The following is a 24,254-nucleotide window of genomic DNA, read 5'->3' on the forward strand; positions in this document are numbered from 1 at the left end:
GGGGGGGTTGGATGGGGGTGGGGTCCCAGGAGGGCAGGGGGTCCCATGAGGGGGCGTTCAGGGGACAAGGAGCGGGGGGGGGTTGGCTAGAGGGTGGGGTCCTGGGAGGGGGCAGTCAGGGGACAAGGAGTGGGGAGGGGTTGGATAGGGAGTGGGGTCCCGGGGGGGGGTGGTTAGGGGCATGGGGTCAGGGGACAAGGATCAGGGGAGGTTGGATGGGTCGGGAATTCTGAGGGGGGCAGTCAGGCAGCGGGAAGTGGGAGGGGGTGGATAGGGGGCAGGGGCCAGGCTGTTTGGGGAGGCACAGCCTTCCCTACCCGGTCCTCCATATGGTTTCACAACCCCAATGTGGCCCTCGGGCCAAAAACTTTTCCCAACTCTGTAATAGACCAACAGACAATAAATTATACATATTCTGTACACATAATAACTATTCCTAAAATTGTCCAATTATAGGCCTATAAAGGTATAACATAAAGTACAATAATAATAAAAATACAACTATAAATAAAAGTATATAACTGCAATGTTTTCAAATTTCATACCACAAAATGCTAATATTTTTTAATTTTTTGCCTTTCGACGTGTAGGAGTGCCATTTCGGTTGCTGAGGGGGCTGAAGAATGATATAGAAAGCAATGGAACTTTTTAAAACTTCCTAGCTCACTTGCGAGAGTGTTTGAGACTGTTCTATCGTGGGAGTGGTTACCTCCACCACTCACCGTGCAAGGCCGGCTACTTGCCGGACTGGTGGTGGGGTATATAGAGAGCAGCATGCATCCCTACATAATAGTAGTAGTAAATAAACATTCACAATAACTCAAATTAACTTGAGTCTGTTATTACTCACGAATCAGGAAAATTATTTTGATAGATTTTTTTTATTGGTATATTATGGCTGTGATTAAGAAATGGAAGTACGATGAAGACTACATGAAGTTTGGTTTCACCGTCATGGAAAAAAATGGGATTGATCATCCTCAATGTGTAGTATGCCACACAGTTGTCAGCAATGATACCTTGAGACCTAGTCATCTTGAGCGACACTTGACAAAGAACCACAGCGCTTTGAAAGAAAAAAACAAAAGAGTTTTTTGCTGCTAAACTTCAAAATTTAAAACTCATGAAGCTGGACACTACTGGAGCTTTTCATCAAGCGTCAGCCAAAGTGGTAAAAGCATCTTATGAACTGTCATTGCTCATCGCTAAAACCAAGAAAGTGCACATAATAGGAGAAACTCTTGTGAAGCCTTGCTTGTTGAAAGCAGCTGATACTGTGCTTGGTGCCAAAAGCAAGAAAAAAGTATCGGAAATTTCGCTTTCCGACAGTTCTGTGAAACGCTGCATCGATGACATGGCGAAAGATCTAAAATTTCAAGTTGTGGAGGCAGTGAAAGCTTCTCCTTTTTTCGCAATTCAGTACGACAATACCACTGATGTAGCACAATGCTGTCAGTTGCTCGTCTACGTTTGAGTCATTAACGATGGAACTGTGAAAGAAGAACTGCTTTTTTCGAAGGAATTGACAACCACATCAAAGGCTTCTGATGTTATGAAAATGGTTTCCAACTTTTTTGAAGAAAATGGACTTCCATGGGAAAAATTGGTTGGTGTATACACAGACGGTGCTCCAGCGATGCTTGGCTGTCGTTCTGGATTGGTGACATTGGTGAAAGAAAAAAAATCCACCTGTAACCACGACTCACTGCGTCATACACAGACAAGCGTTGGCTGCTAAAACCCTTCCAGATGACCTACGTGACTCGTGGATTTGGCCATCAATTTTGTGAAGAATATGAGACTTTTTGCAGTTCTTTGCGCGGATTTGGGATCGAATCATAAAATTATTTTGTTTCACACGGAGGTACAATGGCTTTCCAAAGGGAACATGCTTTTGAGATTATTTGAACTGAAAGACAAAGTGGAAATTTTCCTCAAGCAACAGAAAAAAGAAGGCATACCTCATGGACATTTCTGAATCTTTGAACAATCTCAATTTGAAGCTGCAAGGAAACAATGCTGCAAACATTATAGTGCACCACGATGCCATCAAAGCATTGATGGAAAAAATCAAGCTTTGGAAACGTCAAATGCAAGCTCAGATGCCTAACTTTTCATTTTTTCCAACATTTTCATCACTTGCTGAAAATGAAGGTTTCCAAGAACTTTGTAAAGAGGATGCAAAGAACAAAATTGTGTTTCATCTGGACTGCCTTGCTGACAAATTCATCTGCTATTTTCCAGACAACTTTTCTGGCAACCCCATTCATAAATTAACAAGTAATCTGTTCAACGTTGATGTCGATTCATTGCCAGAAGTATTGCAAGAACAAGCACTCAAAATGAAATATGCGAAGTACGAAATATTCACGTGCGAAAGGTATTTTTGAAAACTTAAGCCTGGAGGAATTTTGGAGAAAATATTTCCCAATTTACCCAAAAGTTGGAAAAGAAGCGCTACATATTATTCTTCCATTTTCGTCAATGTACCACTGTGAAAAAAGCTTTTTCAAGTTTAGTCATAATAAAAACAAAACAAAGGAATCGACTGGATGTCGAAAACCATTTGCGTTGCGCACTTTCATCTTTCAAACCTAGGATTTCATGAAGTAAATGTATGAAGTAAATCCTTCACATTACATTTGTTTTGTTTATGCTATTTCTCATTTTAAATTACATTTTTATTAAATTTTTGTGCCAAGAAAAACTATTTGTGCTTATTTTAAATTTTAAATTACAAATTAAATTTGTTAAAAGGGGGGTTGGATGATGGTAGAGAGGTGGGGGGCATGAGGGTTTCTCAAAAATTAAAAAGTGGGCCTGATGCCGAAAAGTTTGGGAACCAATGCACTGGGGAGCATTAGTAAGAGTAGCTCAGTTAGAAGGACACTGAATGAATGTTCAATACAGAGACCTTGATCCTCCCTATCAGTACACGCTGTCTTACAGCGCCTTACCTCCCTTGCTGGCGTCAGACACTGCTCCCGAGCTCATCCCTCCACCCCGAGCCTGTTGAGTGAATCCAAGTGTCTTTCACTCAGCTCTCGACCTTCCTGGCCATGAGCTGCACTGAGCACGTGAGCCTGAGGGACAGGAGCAACGGGGCTGGAGGACTCCAGAGGTTGCATGTCGCCCCAGCTGCATGCTCCGTCAGGCCAAGGGAAACCCCTGCAGCTCCTCATTCTGCGCTTCAGAACACAAGATCTCATATGAAATAAAGGCAGGAATACGCACATACTCGTGGGTTGCCATTGATGGTGGATTTTGGCTAGCTGAGAAAGGGCTTTGCTTCCCCTTTGTCCTACCCAGACCAACAGGGGCATGTGGGGCACCTCCTTCTATATTACAACCTCCCATTCCCATAAGCAGTGGCTTAGGCAATGGGAGTTAGGCATGTAACACCTTTGAGGATCTGGGTCAGCAATTTGAGATGAGAGCTGTTCCGAATCCTGATCGTTGGCAGCCCCCTCCCTTCATTGCAATCGGTCTCTGCTTCTCTGTGTACCCATGCACCCTGCCCTACAGGGCAGCTCTGGGCTGTGCTGCCTGCCTTAATTGCAGCCAGATAGGGTGGTGGCTGCAATGCTGCACATGCCAGTCACTCGCAGGCATCCAAGGGCACAGGGAAATTAACATTCTCTTGTAGAGAGGTGTCAGTACTGCAGTGCTCCCAGAGTCCCAGCCCTCACTGGCTAGAGAAGCAGGAATGTCCAAGGTCACCCTGGAACTTGGATGTCCTGTGAGGCAAAGGCAGGCCACACCTGATGAAAAGTCCAATGACTAAGCAGCTTCTTGTCAAGTCTGAACTGGAAACTGTCTTTAAACCGGGTCGGACCTGGGGCACAAGAAATGCTGGATGGCATGGGAGGGCTTGTATTCCCCTGGATAGCCTTTTCCAACAGTGGGACCAGGGGAGACATCATCTAGTGGTTAGAACAAGAGCGTGGGAGTTTAGGAGACCTGGTTCCTAGCTTTGCCACTGATTCATTGTGTGACCTTGGGCAACTCGCTGTACTTCCGTTTCCCCATAGCTAAAATAAGGATGATAATATTCAGCCCACCTTCAAGATCCTCAAACGAAAGGGAAGTGCAGAATATTATGGCTACTAATTTCTGCCCCCTTTCAGTAATTTGGGGCTCTGAAAGTCATTACTGATTCTGCAGGTTGTTATTCCAGCCCAGACTGAATTCCACTGGGGATTTTTAGTCTTCCTGGGGACAGCAGGAAACGAGCCAGCAGCAGGATTCTGCTGTGTAAACACAGAATGGTAAAGTCCTTCTTTTGATTATTTAACTCAGATTGGAGCTGGAAGGAATCTGGTGTTTACCATGCACTTTTCCATAGCTTCCAACCTGCCTCAGGCCAAATGTACCACACTGACCTTTGCAATGTGTGACGAAGATCCTGGACTGGGGACCTGTCGTCAACAGCAGAGAGGGGCAGACACATGAAATGACATTTCCTTACAGCGTACAGAGCGGCTTAGGGCATCATATTTCAGAGCCAGCATTTTGGTGATTAACATTTGACAGAGGGAATTGCTACTTCAAGGTAGACCAGTGGTCCATCCTGTTCAGTCTCTGAGAATGGCCCACATAGCTACTTCAGAGGAAGGTGAAAGAAACTCCACAGTGGACAATTATGGAAGAAACTCCCATAGGAGAATTTTCTTTCTCAGCCCCATCAGTTAGAGGTTGTCTTGGGCCTGGTCTACACTTAAAATTTAGGTTGCCATAGCTACATCACTCAGGGGTGTGAAAAATCCACACACACCCCTCGAGCCACCTAGCCCGACTGACCTAACACACAGAGCCAACACTGCTAAACTGACGGAAGAATGCTTCTGCTGAACTAGCGACCATTGCTGGGGGAGGTGGGATTCCTACAGTGATGGGAAAATCCCTTCCATCACTGTGGGCTGCATCTATATTAGAGGATTACGCTAGCATAGCTATGGTGCCATAGCTATGCTGCTATAGTGCCTGTAGTGCAGACATGGCCTCAGTCTCTGAAGCATGAGAGCTACCATCCCTTGTCAATGTTGTATCTTATCTAATGTGATTGTGGGTGTTCTAGGGTGAACCCACTAAGGCCTTGGCCTCAAAAATGCATTGTGGCAGTGAGTTCCACAGGTTAATTATGCATTGTATGTAAAACTATTTCCTTTTATGTTTCAAATTAATCATTTTCTAATCTCACTGGATGAGGGCACTAAATGGTTTGCGCCCAGAGGAACCTAATCTGTTTTCACCCATGTATTCCTGTGCCATGGTGTAGAGTGAATAGAGATAGCCTTCCCGGTGGGACAAAGCCTGTGTCACTTCCATGTGAATACTGTAGAAGAGGCCTATGGGTTATGCCTTGGATTGACCAAAGACCACATAATGGCTCGACTATGACCTGATCTGAACATGGCCCCTTTCAAGAGTCACACAAACACAGAGACTATTGTCTTTCTACACAAATGAGACATGGCCCTCTCCACATGGGAACCTTTCAGCCATTTGGAACCAGTCAATCCCTTGGTTTTTCCAGTGGGTGTTTTTGAGTGTTAGGGGAAGTCCTATATTGGCTTACTCCAGAGCGTGGGGGCAGGGATGGTTTGCAGTAGATGTATCCCTGGGGAGTGAAGCTCAGCTGCCTCCCAAAATATATTTTTGTTCAGGATCTTGTGCTCCCCTCATAACCCTGCATGGAGGCACCATACACCCCCACGTCCATCCTGAGCACTGGCTCCGCAGGAGACTCCATTGAGCAGCGGCTGTCAGACTCATGGAGCTGTCTTAACTTGGACTGTTCCCCCTTCTGTACTACGGGACCTCACCTGGTTGTGAACAGCTGTGATAGGGAGAGCTTCTGGCTGCACAGCTGGTATATCGGCCATGCTGTGCAGGGCCCCACGGAATCCAGGTGGTACAGCATCTCCCCCAAGATCCATTCGGGTCTGACGGGACCCAGGGGTTAAAGGAGTGAAACACACATACCCCTGGTCTTCTTCCATTATCTGTCCCACAGAAGAGAATGTGCCAGGGACTCCACAGCATTTCCTCTGCCTTATGCGTTAATGGGGCTTTATTTCCTTTTATTTTCTCCAGTCAACCAACTAATTTGCCTGAAGATCACCAGCATATGCACAGACTCTCACAGCCACCTTACTAGCTCTGCTCCTTGGATGCTAGTCCCTTGGGTGCAGCTGAAGGGTGGGGGCTAAAGCATTTGACTGCATCAATCTCCCCTGTCTTTACACAGACCTCCATGACAGCCCTCAGCTGTTAAAAGCCAGTTAGGGCCCAGGCCTGCAGCCTGTGCTCATGCAAATACAGTGTCCCCATTGAAGCTCATGAGAGAAAGGTTTGCAGGATTGGGCCCTAAATTGCTCATTACAGCCACTTCTTAATTCTTCAATCAGCACGTAAGAAGCTCTTCTGTTTATTTCAATCAACACCTTTGAAGACAAAGCATCCGTATTCAGTTTTTCTCCCTGCTTTGATCATATTCTGCCCCTCAGATTTGCTAATTCAGTCAGGAAATCTGACGCCGTTCTCAGCAAAATAGTTATAGGGATTTTACAATACATAGATGTTAGGAGTTGGTTTAAAATCTGAGAGTTCAGGTCTGAGAAGCAGCAAATAAGCCTAAAGTGAAATGACTGCATCGAGGCAGTGGTGGCCGGGCAAAGGAGTCAGGGGAGCCCTACATTCTATTCCCATCTTCTCACCTGTTTCGCCTGGGAAAGAATCACTGCTTTTCTGTTGCCTGAGTTTCCCGTCTGTACCTCCTTTATGAAGTACTTGGAGGTCTAAGGATGAAAAGCTTTGTACACATATAAAGGGTCAGATCATCTACTGGTGTAATCTGTCGTATCTCCATTGACTTCAATGGGCATATACCAATTTACACCAACTGAGGGCCAAAGTATTTATTACTGAGAGCTGAAATTTTAGGTCAATGCAGAAAAACTACATAAAAGGAATGAACAAATATGTAAATGAAACCACTGGGGACTGGAATTTTTTGTTAATGTTGCTTTGGGAAAGCAAGCCACCCATTCCTAATAATGATACTTTGCCCTTCTGATCTCCAAGCACACAGCAAACACAACCAAATTAAGCTTCCAAATGCCCCTGGGAGCTGGGAATTCCTACACTCCTGATGCAAATGGAGAAATTGAGGCACAGTGGGCTGAAATTACTTGCCCACAGTTGTAGTGTAGGATTAGGAACCAAGTGTCCTGTGTCCAGATTTCTGACTAGGCCACACTGCCCCCCCGGTTCATGACTGATGAAAACGGCATTTCCCCTATTTATATTCTGACAGTCTCACAAATAATCTGGCTAACAAAATAGAGAAATTCTCCCATTCCATAGTACCCCTATAGACACTGGGGTGAGGTGTCCTGTATGTAACCTTCACCGCTGGGCACCTAAGTCTCACCCAGCTCTGCCCTTTCTCCATTCCAGGAGAGACTTATTAAGCCGCTAGGAACCAGCTTTTGGCTGCTGTTTATCCCTTTGAAAGCTCAGTGGCTACTTTGCGAACATGTTGTTAGCATGGGACCGAACTTACTGTTCAATTAGACACATGGGTTAGGATGCCAATAGAACTGCAAGGAAATTAGAGAGAGAGGCTTTAGGTCATCACAATGGGTCTGATTCCCACCCTCCAAAGCAAGTTACTGCTGCTGCACCTTTGTCTTTTCCTTACCCCATGGAGAGATAAGGCACCCCGGGGTTTTCAGAAGGCTGGGTGACTTTGGTGGGCTAAATTCTGCTCTCTGTTACACTGGGTGCAATCCCAGGAGTGCCGCAATACCCTGGGCACAACCAGGGAAAGATTTGGGTTGGCAGCTGTGCTGATTTTAATCCTTGCTCTGGGGGTCATCTAGATTGTTGTTGGGGAAATCCTGTGTCTGCCACACCTAGGGTTCAATCAATCCTCCACTGATGTCGGTTGGAGATGGACTAGCCAGGCCTCTAGCATGCAGCACATGCACATCCCATTTCAAAAGCGGCTGCTGGTTTTGTGGGGGGATAAGCACAAGGGTGATCCTAGCCCCAAAATAACCGTTGCAGCTTGCAACACATCATCACAATCGTGCTGTGTCGGACGACAATCTGCAGAAACAACATCACAGTGCATTTTGCGATGCAATGGCTCTGTTTTCACCTCTGAAAAGGGATGGATTTATATGTATCTCCAGGTGTTTTTATTAGTTTATGTCCGTGCTCCCTGAGTCATGCCTGAGGGCACAGTGCAGTAAATAAAGACCAAGATGCACAAGTTTGTCTGTCATGGGGCTACCTTGCAGACATGTGGCCGGGAAATCCCAAACGTCCTGCCTTTGGTGGTGGCTTTTAAGATTATTTGCCTGGACTATTTTTAATGGCTGTATATTAATATCAGGCATTGCTTGGCTGGCAACAACTGTTCAGCCGCAGCCAAAGAGGCTTAGCTACAAAACAGAAAACAGTTAAACACCACCAAAGATTTGATTCACCCACTAAATGCAGAGAGAACAGGGAGGAGCCCCAGGCCCGATTTCTTCCTCCACTCTATTTTCCCTCGTTCAGTGAGCAGAAATATCCAGGGCGCCTTAGGTGTTTTGTAGTTGGATAATGAAGCAGAGGCGCCACCTGCCCCTTTAAGAGGCTTGGGGGGCGTGTTGCATACATGCTGCTGTCTCTCACGGCCTCCCTCTGCCTGTTAAAGGGGAATCACTGTCTGTCCCAAGCTCTGCACAGCGAAGTTAAAGTCAAAGGCATCTTGGAAGAGTTTTGCAACAGGCAGCTCTGGCTTTGGGAGCTCTGGCTAGACCCGTCTTCTGTTAGTGGCCCGCTCCGGGAACCGGGAAAACATTTCCCCACCGCAACAGTAAAGCTGGGTGCTGGGCTCCCTCCAGCCCTGCCACAGATCAGCTGGAGCTGCGGGGCACATGATGTACACGATTACCAGGGGACCTAGCAAGCTAGCCACCCAGAGAAGGACAGGTAAGGGGGGAGTCAAATGGGAAGCTGCTTCCCTTTGGTGGGAACAGGCTAGGCGGCAGGGGCGGGGGGTGCGCCCCTGTTTTTGTCCAGCGGGGCCAGGAAGATCTGCTTCCCCTCCCCCGGTGCTGCTCTTCTGAGCTCTCCCCCCGCCCCGCTCGGCAGCGTGCCCTCCTCAAGCACCACGTTGCCTGTGGCAGGGAGTCCCCCGTGCCCCGTTGCCTGCCTCTCTGACCTGGGAGGGCAGGGGGCGTGGGGCGGGGAGATGTGCCGCCGGGGGACTGTGGGTCGTGCCCAGGCGCACCTGGGGGCTCGTGTCCGCCCTGACCCCGCTGTGTCCTCGCAGGTCCCACGCAGCAGGTGGAGAGCAAGGCGGCGGATCTGAAAGGCCGGCAGCCGCCGCACAGCGCCTGGCCTCTGTCAAGGTGAGCTCCGGGCCGGGCTGCATTTGGCACGTGCTGCTCCAGGGTCCCAGCTCGCCTGCAGCCCGGCTCCAGCTTCCCGCGGGGGGTGCCCAGGTGCGGGGCGCGGCAGCCCGGGGGGAGGGGTGACCTTGTGCAGAGGTTACCCGGCTTGTCCTTGCCACATGGCTCCGGAGTAGGAGGAGGGGCTGGCGGGGAAGGAACAAGGGGTGGAGGCGAGCAGTGGACTCGGGAACCGGCCCCGAGCGCTGCTTCCCCAGGCCGGCAAAGGCCTGTGGAGGGCCGGGGAGAGGGATCCAGGCTGGGGCAGGGCCCGCGGGGGCTGGAGTTGGGGACTGGGGGCGAGTGGTGCAGCGAGCTGGGGGCGGGGCAGGGGATACGGAGCGTGGAGGGCGAGTGCAGAGAGATGGGGGGCGGGGCAGAGAGCGTGGGGGGTGGAGGCGTGGAGCTGCGAGCCTCCGGGGGCGGGGGACAGAGCGTGGGGAGTGGAGGTGTGGGGCTGGTAGCCCAAGGGGTGCCAGCCAGATCAGAAGCACTGGCAGCCCCTCCTCTTGCTGCTGCCCAGAGTTAGCCTTTGCCCCAGTGTAGAGGCACACAGGCTCCCCACGGGGGGAGGGTGTACCGAAGTACAGGCATGGGATGCCCTGAAGCTGAACTCCCAGGGCCTCTGCTAAATTAAATGCCTATCTTCTTCCTGCTATCCCCCATCCGGGGGCTCCTCCTGCTGCCCCCCATCCAAGGGAAGGAGCCATGCTAGCCCATAGCCTGGAATTGCCAGCTCCTCCAAAACCCATGTAGGGATAGTGGGGCTGCAAGATTTGGGACCCAGTAGGATATGCAGGGCCTGAAACTGTGCATTTCTCTCTCTCTCTCTCTCTGTGAGGCATGAAATCCTGGCCCCAGTTAAATTGATGACAAAACCAGTGATTAAAGTGGTCTGAAAAAAAGTGTGTGTGTGTGTGGTGTCTATCATAATCTGGGAGCAGCGGTTCTGGCAAGACATCACGTTAAAGTGCACACCTCAGGGACCCTGGGGAATTTAAAAAAAAAAAAATCTGTGTCTGTGACCTTGCAAACCCCACTCCCACTTTAAGCTCTGGGCATAACTCCCATTGACTTAAATGGGGCCAGGACATCACCCAGGGGCTCAGTCCCAGGCAGGGGAGCCTCTTCAGAAACTTTTATGCTTGACTATGGGGGGGACGGACCGCCAAATACGGAGGTCATTTGGGAAGTTCATGGCCTGGTTCAGATGAGCCGTTACAGGATCAGGTGCAACCCATGGGTATTTCCCCCCTGCCCTTGCAGCCTGTCTGTTCCTTCATCGCTACCCCCAGCTCCCTTCTGCTTGAAACAACTCGGCAAGGAGAGCTTTCACTTAAAGGCCATGGGAACTGCAGATCCAAGCAGATGGATCCAAGCCCTTTACAGCCTGGCTCATAGAGGATCCTCGTATGGTGGAGAAGCAGAGACCCTCCCCAGTCTCTGACACCCCCCCCCCCCAACCTGCTTTTTCCCAGATAGCGTAGCCTGGGTTTATGGGTCTGAAGATAAGAACGGGTCCAACCCTCAGGCACTCAGTGGCCTAGGCAAGGGTAATGAAGGTGCATTAGGACGGCCCACCCAGCCTCCTGCCTGCAGTAGGAAATATTTCCTAGTTTCCCAGCCCAGGTGAGGGGACAGAAAGGTCACAGCAGCATGTGGCACTATGATGACATAGCCAGAAATCCAGGCTGGAGGTGGTGCAGGGGCCAGAGGCAGTTAGCCACTGCAATCCACTGGCTCAAGTCACAGTCACTGCCCATTTCCAAGCCTCTCTGTTGTCCACTCCAGGGAAAAATAGCCAAAGGCAGAGTGGTATTCCACCTTCGCTATATGCATGGCCCTCAATTGTGCCATCCGATCCACCTGGCTGGACCTTGGCCCCCACATGGAACCCCATGGATGTCAGCAGGGCTATGTGAGGGCTGCTTTGGCACCCCCTGCTGGATCACCCACATGTACAGTCTGGGGTACATGAATGCAATGAACCCTTCCATCTGGAAAATTACCATCTGTGAATGGTGCATAGAATTGGGATGAAAATAAACTTATTTTACTCTAATCTTAGTGCACCTAGAAGATCTTCCCAGCACCTGTTTGCTATGTGGCCTCCCTCTCACTCATCAGACCTATCTGCCTGGCCCTTTTCTTCCCAATCTCTCTCCAGAATGGACTCCCTCACCAGATCATTCAAAATTCCACACAGCAAAAATGCAATAAGAAAACCTTGGGGTTGCACAGCTAAACACTCAAAAGTCAGGATATTGCAACATTGCTATTGTACACACAGCCTTAACTCTGCCCTATTGGGAGTAAGCATTACTATACTGGTTTTTAATTACATGATCACATGCTATTTGTCAAATAATGAACAAATGAAATCAGACTGTATTCCCATTTACAAACAGCAGAGCTATATTCACTCTTAACCAACCATAACATGTACTGTAAAAGTTCTTTGGAAATAACCCCTTGTGGGAATGATTAAACACAGATTTCTGTTGATTACATAGCCATCAGATCTGACTTTTATTCTGTAGCTGCCAATGAAACAGAACTAAGAGTGGGGGGAGAAGTTTCACTTAAAGGTCAAGGAAACTGCAGATCTATTCAGATCAGTCTGTGGTGGGGGAAGTGCGTATACACACCTCCGAACAGTAACGTGTAGATTAGTCTATAGATGATATCCTCAGTTCCTTTGCTTATCAATTCTCTGGTGTGGGGAGAATCTTCATTTTCATGATAGGATGTATATAGTGGGGCTCGGATTATTCCCTGGCAGATAGTGTTGTCTACTTTGGGAAGCTCTCAAAACTTTTCATAGCTCAGGCCATACCTTCTTAGAGAGATTATCTAGTGAGTACTTTCCCTCCCATTCAGGATCGCATAACACCACTATAGTAATTGTCTGCATAAAAAATTAACATGAGGAAAGGTGGTTGTGGTGGTTGTTCTCTTAGTGCAGCGTAGCAGCTAGAGCCAGGGAAAAGAGAGCACCATGGGACGAAGCAGCTTTCCACAAGCCACCAGTAAGTGCTCTGCAGACCACAGATTGGGAATGGCTGGTCTGTTTGTTTCTGTTCTTCCACCATATGGGGAATAGATATAATTATATTGAGGGGATTATATTCTAGGGGAAACATCATAATAGAAAAAATCCATCTTTGGAACACTTTAGACATTGTACTGCTAGGATAGCATCAGAAGACTATATAATGTAGTTACTGTAAAAGCATTGCAACCAATGGAATTTCAGTATGCAAAAGAGCCATATGATGACTGGGCTGATGTCAAACCCACCGATTACAACGAAAGGCCTACTGCCATGCTCCTCTTTCCAGGTGGGGAGTGCCCCTGGTTTCCCACTGAAATCAACGGTTTGATTTCACCTGAGCACCTTGCAGGATTGGCCCTTTATCCCTATACTGTCTCTAATCCAGACCCCATTGGAATCAGGAGAATGGTCTGTAATTATCCTCTGCACTTCTACAGCACTTTCCATTCAAGGACCTCAGCAGCGCCTGGACCTGGTGAATTCAGCTCCCCAACACCTTCTTAAAATACATATTTTGGCAATGACAAATAAACAGCCTGTATTATCCTTGAATGGCAATAGAGGCAGATGCAAACCTTTGATCAGCTCTGTATGATGTGTGTTATCAAATATTTATTATTGCTACATTGTGGTAGATGAAACTGCTTTGGGTTTTGCTCATCTGGCTTCAGTGGAGGTAGATTATTCTTGGATTTCACCACTTAATATATTATTTCCCTTAGAGCCTATTGAACAAACCACAGCCTTCATTAACCATGAAAGGCTGTTTCTCATTTTGACCAGACTTCAGTTTAACTCATAGCCACAAGTTTCTCCCATCAAGATGACCTGTGTTTGTGCCCTTTTGATTTGCTTCTTTATGGTATACAGTGGCGGTCTGGAAGGGTTTGATATTTGTTGTTGTCAGAAACATCAGGAACGTCAATCTTCCTGTTTATCTTCCTGTTTTTGCTGGAGGACTCCTTGGATGACACAGTGCTATAGTTTGGAACTTTCTCTGCTCTTAACTGAAAGGGCTGGAGGTGCTGAATAGGAGTTAAAACAAGAAACAGAGGTTTATATAGTCTTTCCCTCTCTATTAATCAGTTTTCATTTCTTTGCTATTTTCAGTGTCACAATCCTAGTAGATCTCTAGTCATCCATAGAATCTCCCAGGGCAGACAACACCTTGGTGTCTAATGTGAAAATCATGCTGTTTTTCTCCATCCTTAAGAACTAAACAAGAAAAAGACACACAAGCTCAATTTTTCCCTCCTTTGTCAGTTATCTTTCACACATTAAACAACATGATTGTTAAACATTTACTGTCTTTAAAATTGCAAGTCACTTATTTACCATCCTGGCTGTAACATTCACACTGTGTTGAATGTTCTACAGAATGCAATTTTCCTCTGGCATTCTGAGCACCTTCCTCATCGCTTAGGTTGTGTTATTGCACTGCAGATTCATCAAGGCAGGGGAATGGCTCCCAGGGGCAGACAATGGAGCCAAGAATAGACTAGCAGTATTTTGTGAGACTTGGTCAGACAGGGTTTCAAGCACTTTTCAGGGCTGACAGTCTCAAATGGTGACCAGGCAGGTCCTGGCCTTCAGGTCACTAACTGAGGCCTTGAGTATGGTGGAATTTCTAGACTCGGGGAACTATGAGAGCTGGTGAAATTGGAATTTTTGCCCCCATTAGAAATTCTGATATTTCAAAATTTGTTTTTGTCCCAAATCAGGAGGAAAAATTGAAATATGGAGATTTTCCCCAGAACAGCAAATTGAGAAGTTTCACTTCAAAATCTTTAATTTAAATATTTCTGTTTTCACATTCCCAAATTCAAATAGTTTCGTTTGTTTGAATGCCTTGTGATCTATTATCTTCTATGGGACTGGGATCCCCAGCTAGATTACATCTCCCATGATGCATTGTGGTCAGGTAACTCATGAGGCCCTCCCACAATGGTTCAGTTACAGGGCCCACCACAGTGCATCATGGGAGATGTAGTCCAGTCAGAGATGCCATTCAATAGAGAAGAATGGTTGCATAAGGTATCCAAACTGCAGTTCCCATGAGACACTATGGCAGCTCAAGCAGACAAGAGATTAATACTATACTGACCTGAAAAACTTTGATTCTATTCAACAAACTGAAATATTTCAATCTGGGTTGACCTGGCCTGAAACACAGTACTTCATTTCTATTTTCCTGACAGAAAATTGAAAAGTTTTGCAAAATCAGGGTTGGTTTTTTGTTTGTTTGTTTGTTTGTTTTTTTTGGTGGAAACTGCATTTTCCATCAAATTCCCAGTCAATTCTAGTAGCTACGCTGGTTTAGACCCTTCTTGCACACTTGGCGCATTTGTGTGAAGTGTGGTCTACACTGATGCAGCTATTCCAGTTTCAAACATATTACCCCAATCTCTTTCCTTCATTGAGCCCTCCACCTTCTAGGATCTATGGGGAAAAATAGCATGTGATCACGTAACTCATGACTGTACCATAATGCAGAAGGGGCCAAATTAAGGTTGCATGGACAACCTTAGTTCTGGCATTTCTTATCTTCTGAATGCATAACTTAACAACCTTTATGTGCTTGTAAGATAGCATGTTTGTGTGTAATTTCCTCAGTTTTTTTTTTAAATTAAACTGAACTGCCCCCAGAAATACCATCAAGTGGCATCATATTTAGTTCTACATGGTTTATCAGCAGGGTTGGACCCTTTAGATGTACTGCACAAACCTCTGCACTGAGCTAATGAGGTAACTGATAGCAGTGGTAGGTGGTTTACCTTCTACGTGGGTCCAGCACTAAAAAGGTATGGCTTATTTTGCCAATGGGTTTCACAGATATTGGCTCACAGCATAGGACTTGAGAGACTCAGGAATTGTGGGTTCCATTCTATACTTTGGAGGGGATTGTGCTTTAGGGGGCACAGGCTCTTCTGCTCATTCCCCCCAACCTGCTTCCTTTTCCAAATCCCACTCCTCAGGCTTCTCCTCCCAATCTCCTTGCCCAGCATGTCCTAGTCTCCCACTCCTCAGGCTTCTCCTCCCAATCTCCTTGCCCAGCATGTCCTAGTCTCCCACTCTGGGCTCCCCAGTTCCAGTCTCCTTGTCCGGCCAGTCTCACTTTCCCACCTCTTGGTTCCTCATCCGATCTGTCTCTCACCCCCACCCCAGCTTCTAGTCTCCTGTCCCTATTGGATCCTGGTCCCAGTCTTCCTTCCTGGGCTTCTCATCCAATCTCAGTGATCTCCCTGCAACCCTGGTTCCTTGTCCCAGTCTCTGGCCAGCCAGTCCCAGTTCTCCCCCCTGCACTCCAGCCCCTTGTAAGATCTGTGTCCCTGCTCCCTCCACTCCTATCCCCCTATCCCACCCCATTGGTATGCAATCCCAGTCTCCCCCCAGCCCACCTCCCAATTCTAGTTTCCCTTTCCCTTCCGTCCCCACCATCTCTAGCCCCAGTCTCTCTCCACCAGCCCAGGCCCTTTATCCCAATCTACTCCCCCCCCCCCCCTTGTCACTTCTGCATTCAAATCAGACAGTTTCCTCTATCTGCTTCGGCCGGGCAGGGATCATGGCTCCGAAGCAGATGGGGGCCCTGTTAAATCTTTTCAAAGAAAAGGGCACTTTTTTTTAAAACATATTTTTCCCAAGCCTCATTACTGGAAACATCTGAGCCATTTTGGCTAAAATCTTCCCCCAAAAAATCAGCCTAAGGCAGACACTCAGTATGGGAAATTTCTGTCTAACAGCTTGAAGTTGAGCAAAGTTATAAGCAACTAAAAACAGGAGCTTATACTGGGAAGCATCAGGCAACCTTTACTCTAGGTGGTGCTCCCAGCTCCACCTATAGTAAAATATTCAACTCCTTTGGAGATGACATGTGGATTGCTTCAGTGTGGCCGCTACCTACGCTGATGGCAGGGGTTCCCCTGTCACTTTCCTGAGAGGCGGCAGCTAGGTCAACAGAAGAATTTTCCCATCAACCTAGCGCTGTCTGCACTGGGGGCTAGGTTGGGTCCGGGGTGAGGATTGTTCACACCCCTGAGCGATGCGGCTGGGTTTAACTTTTTAGTGCAGACCTGGCCTCAGAGTACAAAGCCCATATTCTTCCAGGGCATGTTCGGCCTGTGACTGCCTCTGCAGCTATGTCACTAGAGACCAGCAGGCTGGGTCTCTGGGCTGACTTGGGCTTTTCTAACCCAACCAGTTAGGAGCAGTCTGTTTTAGTGGCACCTACAGACTTGACATATTTTTGCCCTCGGGCTCCCTCTACTGGCTTGAATGGGTAGTGACACACACTGTGCTCACACCTGATGCTGGTGCTGGGACAAGGTTAATGTCTAGATCTATTAAACCAAGTGGGGACTTGGGGGGAGCCGCTGCACAGTGAAGCCGGAAGCTAGCAATTGAGGATTTCACTTCCTGGCCAAGGAAGGCCAGGGAAAGATGAGGCACCAGCTGAAATGGCTCGGTTTCTTTTGCCAGCTCTGCTGCTCCTACAACGATGGCAACATTTTCCTTCCCAGCGAAAACTCATAGTGCAGTGACTCTGCCATAGCAGTGGTCCACACGCTGAGGTTCTGGAAAGTGTATTGGCAGAAAGAGTGGCCCCGATAATAAATGATCGAAGTCCCATGTACTGAATTTGATCATTTATAGCAATAGGATGTTAGTTAAAGAAAGCAGACTGCAAACGTTAATCACCGTCTCATCACCTCACCGTGTTTATATTTCACTAATGCCTAGAGCTTCCACCTGAGCGCAAGGCACCATTGTGCTGGACAGATAAAGGGACAGGTGCTGCCCCAGAGAGCTAATCTAGATAGAGCAGACAGCTAAAGGAAGGCGAAATTGAGTGACAAAGAAGCAAAGTGACTTGTCTCAGGGCGTAACGAATAGAACCCAGGAGTCCAGACTCCTAGTCCAGACTCCCAGACCCAGTCTCCGGCCACAAAATCCGCTTCCTCTCATTATACCATGCCCTCTGCCCCCATCCTACAGCTTACTGGCTCTGGATGCAGAGAGATTGGTCTTTTCGGCCTCTGATTTTGTCTCTTTGCCTCAGTAGCCCAACTCCCAAACTCGTGTTCAACAGAGTGAATGGCAAGAGGCCCCCGGTGACGACACAGCCCACGGCAGCCACGGAGGAGAGCTACACGCTGGCCCACGAGGAGAATGTCCGCTTTGTCTATGAAAGTAAGAGGCCCCCATAGCAGGGTCTGGCTAGTTCAGAGAGAGAAGGGAAGCCTCTGTAAACCCCAGTCTCACAGGGGTGTGTCAGTGCCAGAGGTACCCAGGGACTGTAATGTAGCAGAGGGGACAGAGGGGTGTCTCGGTGCTGGGGGGCGTCTCGGTGCTGGGGGGCCCCAGGGGCTGAAACATAGCAGAGTGGATGCAGGAGTGTCTTGGTGCTCGGGGTTCCCAGGGGCTCTAACAGACCAGAGGAAATGCAGAGGTGTCTCAGTGCTGAGGATTTTCGGGGGTCGTAATGTAGCAGAGGGGACACGGGGTTGTCTTGGTGCTGGGGGTTCCTGGGGACTGTAACAGAGCAGAGGAGATGCAGGGGTGTCTCGGTGCTTGGGGTTCCCAGGGGCTGTAATGTAGCAGAGGGGACGCAGGGGTGTCTCGGTGCCGGGGGTCACCGTGGGCTCTAACAGACCAGAGGAGACACAGGGGTGTCTCGGTGCTGGGGATTCTCGGGGCCTGTAATGTAGCAAAGAGGATGCAGGTGTGTCTCAGTGCCAGGGGTTCCCGGGGGCTTTAATGTGGTAGAGGAGACATAAGGGTGTCTCAGTGCTGGGGGTTCCTTGTGCTTACCCATGGTAAAGATCCTGTTGTGTGACTTGGCCCTTCTCTCACTCCCCCAGCAAACTGCCACCTCCATGACATCCCTTGTCTCTGCTCACCTGAGGATGTTGATTGCAGGTTTCTTGTGATCCAAACATCCTGCAGCCAGCTTCTCCTTTGCTTGCCCAGACTCTCGGTGGGGATTTGGGGGTCCTTGTGGATAATCAGCTGAACACGAGCTCCCAGTGTGATGCTGTGGCTCAAAGTCTAATGCCATTCTGGGAGGCATGAACAGGGGAATCTAGAGGAGCAGAGATGATTTTACCTTTGTGTCAGTGGTGTAGCCAGGTGGAGCGAACGGGGGGGGGGAGGGGAGGGGCGGACATAAAAAAAGGCGCCACCTGCTACAGCGCTTCTACTCACTGGGTGGTGCTCTGGGTCTTCGGTGGCACTTCGGCAGCGGGTCCTTCACTCCGAAGTGCCACCAAAGACCCGGAGCGCCTCCCGGTGAGTACAAGCGCCGCAGCGGGTGGCGCCTTTTTTTATGTCTGCCTCCCTGTTCAGAGTAAAAATTAAAAAGGCGCCACTTGTACTCAGTGGGGGAGCGGCCTCTCCCCCTGCTCCCTCCTAGCTATGCTACTGCTTTGTGTCGGCACTGGGGAGACAACTGCTGGAATCCTGTGTCCAGTTCTGGTGCCTGCAGCTGAAGAAGGATGTTGATAAATTGGAGAGGGGTCAGAGAAGAGCCATGGGGCTGATCAGAAGTTTAGAAAACCTGTCCGATAGTGACAGATGGAGCTCCATGAGTCTAGTTAGTTTAACAAAGCGAAGGTGACTTGATCACAGTCTGTAAGTGTCTACATGGGGAACAAATACTTGATAATGGGCTCTTCAGTCTAGCAAAGATCCAAACAGGGTCTACTGACTGGAAGCTGAAGCCAGACCAGTGAGGGAATTAACCATTGGAAGAAGTTACGAGGGGGGGTTTCTCCAGCATTGACAGTTGTTCAGCCCAGACTGGGTGCGTTTCTGACACATCTGCTCTAGGGAGTGTCTGGCCACCGTTCTCTGGCCTGCATTACACAGGAGTTCAGCCCCCATGATCCCAGTGGTTCCTTCTGGCCTCGGACACTGGGAATGTGTGTGTGGGGTGGTGGCTGTTAGCGGTGGGGGAGGAGGTCTGACTGCCCTGCCACATATGGGCATCTGGCAATTCCCTTGGTAAGGCTGTCACCAGCTCCAGGGTGCATCTCCACAGTGCGGTGGCCAGAGCAGCCCAGTGATGTCTCCTCTCCTGGGTCTGAGTCTGGGGGCTCTAGGGCAGCAGCACTCTCCAGGGCAGCAGCACTCTCCAGGGCAGGCAGGGAAAGCTTATCCCTGGGGCGCAGGGGGAGACACACCTGTGGGAGGTGCCGCCCGTCACTCAGCAGCAACCTGCCTGCCCCCAGCCAGGCACTGGGGCAGCATCTTGTAGCCCTGGGCAGAGGTGGGGGAGGAGGAGGAGGCCGTAGGGAGCTGGGGAAAATGGGGGTATGGGGGAGCACAGAGGGGATCCAACGTACAGCAGAGCTGGCGGTGCCTGTACTGGACCAGTCAGAGCACAGGCTCCCTTGTATGATGGTGGCTCCCCCAAAGGACCTGCGGCTCACACCTTCGCTCTCACTTCCAGCCTGGCAGCAGGTAGAACAGCAGCTGGACGGCAGCCGGCCAGGGGAGAGCCGGCATGCCCCGGTGCAATACGCAGAGAAAACTCCTAACCCCGTGTTGACAAGTAAGTGTCCAGGAGGCACCTGGAGGGGGCAGCACATACCTTGGCACAGGAAACATGCAGGAGAGGAAGCGCTAAGTGCTGGCTGGTGGACTAGGCTGGCTTCCTAGAGATCAGTGCAGCCCCAGCTCTTTACTAGGCAACCCACCAACTGCATTTGGGCTTCTTGACGGGGAGGGTAGGGGTCCTACCATTATCCCTGCTCCCCCCTCCCCTCCTCTCCCCAGCCCCCTTCCCTTCCTGGCCTCTGCTCTCACCTCAAATGCCTGCTGCCCCCCTCCCCTTCTGGTGCTGACTGTCTGCTCGCTGGCTCCAGTTGCTTGCTCCCAGCCCGACTCCCGCTAGCGTGCTGACAGTAGCAGAGTGGATGTTGCAGTGTGGGCTGGAGCTCAGGCTCTGAAGCCCAGCCAGTCCCCCTCAGTGAGAGTCTGAGTGCCAGCCCCAGCCAGAACAGGCACTCGGTGAGCGTGAGTGGGTCTGGCCAGGCGGCTCGCTCCCAGCTGCAGTGCAGACATCCTCAGGAGGGCAGCATGTCGTTAGCCAGGGGCTCGTCCGCTGCTCTGGAGAAAAGGGCCCTGGGACCTTGAATCAGTCCAAGTCAGCAGGATCTACCTTCTCTGGTTCTTCTGTAAAATGGCCGCTCTTCCAGCAACCAGACTGGATCGGTGGCACGTGGGAGGGGGAGCCCCCACCAGCACCATGCTGGCGGATTGGGCGAGATCTGGCTCAGGAGAAGAGCGCCCCCTTCTGAGTCATCAGCAATGTGTAACTCTGCTCTTGGCCAGATCACTCATGAGCACCATTGACTTGGTCCCCACTCAGTCACTGGGGAAGCCTTTTTCCAGGAAGCCCAGGGCTCTCCTGGGAGCAGCAGGCAAGGTCAGAATCCCATGGGGAGCACGCTCATCTCCTCCAAAACTGTGCTAAGGTTTCCACGCCTGGCAGCCCAGTCCCATGGCTCCAGAGAGCGAAGGCTGCCGCTTTCGTGGCAGGAACAAGGAGACCTTTGATCAAACGTGCTAAGAAGGGAACAGGTGGGGAGTTGCTGTAGCATCCTTCATACTCCCAGCAGCCCAAAGAAAGAACTGGGGGAGCTATGATGCAGGCAGCTGCAGCAGCTAGCAGGCGGGGGGTGGCGATCTGCTGTGGTTGAAAGAAGGAGAGGTGCTCCAGGGCAGGGGAATTATTCCCTCAGCTCAAACAGGGACAGTGGTGAGAGGCTAGGAGAAAAGATTTGCCTGCAGTTCAATATCACCCCTCCGTGATAGTTGCGGAAATTGCCATACGCCAATGTGAGTGCTGTTAAACTGTGCTTCTTATCGCCATGCATTCTGTTCTAGTCTCTTCCTCTCTTTCAGATTTTGTGCCGATTGACCTGGAGGAGTGGTGGGCGCAGCAGTTTCTAGCCAAAATTGAAAACGGCTCATAAAAAAACCCAACCAAAAATACAGTGTAAAAAATATTAAGTTAAAGAAATACTTGTTAAAATAATCCCAGCCCAAGTGACGCCACTGGAACTGGACCACGGCTCCGCCACGCTACCCACAGCCCTCGGCCCGGTCCGGGGAGGAGAGCAGCCCACTGCCCCAGCTCGAATTCCTTAAGTGCCAGTGTTCAGACACTTGAAACTCCTGCAGCCTCTGGGGCCCGGCGACACAGCTGCAGGGTGGGTGGGGGGAGAGAGGACTGTGCCCCCCGCTCATCATCTCTCTCCTCTTTCTGCCCCTTGAGCTTTTCCCCATGGGAAGACAATGGTTACCTGTAGCCAGGACCTTGATACAATAAAGAGCTGAAACTGCCAGTGGATGGAAGCTTGCTCTGCGTGTGGGGCTTTACTTGCAGGCTCCGTGCTGGCCAAGGAGGGGCAAGAGACAGCAAGGCCCTGTGCAGCCACCCACTGCCACTCCACCTCTGGCAGGCTGGTGGCACCAGACACGGTCCCATGTGACTTTGCCCGTTCCTCCATGGAGGGTGGGAGGTATGCAAAGGAACCAGTGTGAGAATGATGGGGAGGGGCTGCTGGGTCAGAACATTTGGGTGCCTTTGCAGGTGGGATGGTCATGGGCAACAGGGAGTTTACCTGCAGCTGGTGCCCCTGGCTGAGGAGGAGCAGAAGGTGTCTATGTCTGACTCGGGTAGTGTTTGGCACACACCGTACAGGGAAGCGGCTGCCCCATTGCACATTCCCTGCTGGGCTGGTGCAGCCCCTTCACTGTGCTCCAGGCTTTAGGCTCCTGCCTGGCCTTTAAGCAGCTTGAAGAGGGAACCCCATGGGGGGGAGGGGAGGGGAGCAGGTTCAAAGCACAAAAAGAACTTGGTTCAGCCAGGCCAGCATGCCACTTGGGGGTTTCCCAGGCCCCATCCTCACAGAGCCCCCTTCTTCCCTAAGCTAAGCACCCCCATGACATGCCTCTCACCTCCCTCCCCACTGCATACACCACACAGGCATTTCCCCTCCTTACACACTCACCCACTAACTGAGGGTTTAGACTCCTCCCCTGCCGTAGGCACCGCTCCTCTTGCTAGCCACCAAGGATGCCTGCCCACCCCCCTAGTCGCTCCACCAGCCAGGCCTGGCACCTTTGTGATGAGGGGCACTATCTGAGAGGCAAAAAGATAGGCCCAGGCCTGTCTCGGCCAATTCTGGCTGGGCCTTGTGCCCACCCTGTAGCAGCTAGGGAAGCTGAGCCCAGGAGGAGCTGAGCAAGATCCCCAACTACAGGCCAGAGACTAGGCAGGATGACACTGTGCGGGCATGGGCACCGCTTCCCTTTAAGTGAATGGGTGGGACCTGCTGGTCTGAGCCAGCTGTCCCAGCCAGTGAGCACCACCGACCCCATCATGCATGCCTGAGGCAGAGATCAGCAGCGCCCCACCAGCTAGGGCTGAGTTCCATGCAGCTGCTGGAGGCATGCTCACAGTGTGAGCGTATACAGCCCTGCATGAGGAGACCTCATTAAGCAGCCGTCCCTTCTCCATTGCCTTGTGCATTTGGCCATCCAATTGTCCATTCCCAGCCTGGGCCTGAGCCTTGCCGTAGGCCTGAGAATAGGCTGGTGACTGCACAACCCAACGGTACATAGCCCAGTGGCAGAACATACCTCTTGGAAGGTTGCAGCCATCACACACGTGTACGTACCCTCTGTGCCCAGGGACAGTGTTACCTAGTGATTAGTGCATGGGTGGGTGGGTAGGCAGGACCCCTGGGTTCTGTTCCCTTCTCCTTGGCTCAGGCTCCCCTGCTGGGCAACACTCAGCAGCCCTGCGCTGACAGGCCCCAGCAATGCAAAGTACTAGATGGGCCAGGCCAGCCCCCAAGCGTGGCACTACCTGGGTGACTGGAAAATGCCAGTGTCCTAAGAACTGCCTGAGGGGTGCTGGCTCCCCCCCCAAGCGTGGCGCTACCTGGGTGACTGGAAAATGCCAGTGTCCTAAGAACTGCCTGAGGGGTGCTGGCTCCCCCCCCAACCTGCTCTGTGCAGCGGTGGCTGGGAGCCATGAGGCCCTTTTCTGGGCTCTCCCAGGGCCACCAGCGCGTTGGTGAGTGCTCAGAGCAGCACAAGTGAGGCTCTATATGATGGAGCCCGCCATAAGGGACACCATGGGGAAGCTCTAAACTCTCCCTTAAGCAAGCCAAACGCTGTGGGCAGGCGCACAGTGGGCTCTGAGATGAGGAGGAATCAGACTGAGGAATAAGAGGCCTATGCCTCGGAGGGTCCCCTGCAGCCATGAGCCAAAGTGGTTTGTGGAGGCAAAGCCACCTAGCAGCGGCCCCTGGGGTAGGGGAACCCCATGGTTCAGCTTAGCTTATGTTTGGCTTTGGAAGAGACCTCACTCCATCAGTTACAGCTCAAGAGCTGGACTCTAGCCCCTGCTCTGCCCATGACCTGCTGTAAGGCCTTGGCCTCATGGCGTCACTTCGCTGCACCTCCAATTCCCCTCCCACTGTGTGGGGCTTGTCCATTGAGCCTGTTAGCTCTGGGGGAAGGGACTAGGTCCCCTTGTGCAGTGACAGGACCAGGAGACTGAGGGCAGACAGGGGCTCTGGCTACAGCTCTAACATAAATAATGAGCCAACAGGAGAAGCAAGTGAGGTGTGTTTTGCTTCCCTGTTTCCTCACACCCAAATCTGCACTTTAATCCAGTGGATGAAAAGATTCGATACAAATCCAGTGTCAGTCAGCCCTCCCCCTGCTAATTATCC

At 50.4% G+C, this 24,254-nt stretch overlaps 1 protein-coding gene across 3 annotated transcripts; it reads left to right on the forward strand.

Annotated features, from left to right (window-relative positions):
• The first annotated feature begins 8,683 nt into the window (after positions 1-8,683).
• Positions 8,684-21,861, forward strand: MCRIP2 (MAPK regulated corepressor interacting protein 2). 3 transcript variants are annotated; one of them, XM_034784304.1, is made up of 5 exons: positions 8,684-8,988; positions 9,332-9,410; positions 17,561-17,691; positions 19,952-20,053; positions 21,391-21,861. In XM_034784304.1, exons 1-5 carry the CDS (start codon positions 8,934-8,936, stop codon positions 21,477-21,479), a joined length of 456 nt encoding a protein of 151 aa, XP_034640195.1. In that variant the 5' UTR covers positions 8,684-8,933; the 3' UTR covers positions 21,480-21,861. The 3 variants fall into 3 exon arrangements, with proteins under 3 accessions (XP_034640195.1, XP_034640196.1, XP_034640197.1); XM_034784305.1 differs by having other exon boundaries at positions 8,685-8,988; positions 17,564-17,691; XM_034784306.1 differs by having other exon boundaries at positions 8,686-8,988; positions 21,409-21,861.
• Positions 21,862-24,254: the final 2,393 nt, after the last annotated feature.

The sequence above is a fragment of the Trachemys scripta genome, chromosome 10 (genome assembly GCF_013100865.1).
Source record: "Trachemys scripta elegans isolate TJP31775 chromosome 10, CAS_Tse_1.0, whole genome shotgun sequence".
In the NCBI taxonomy this organism is placed as follows: domain Eukaryota; kingdom Metazoa; phylum Chordata; order Testudines; family Emydidae; genus Trachemys; species Trachemys scripta.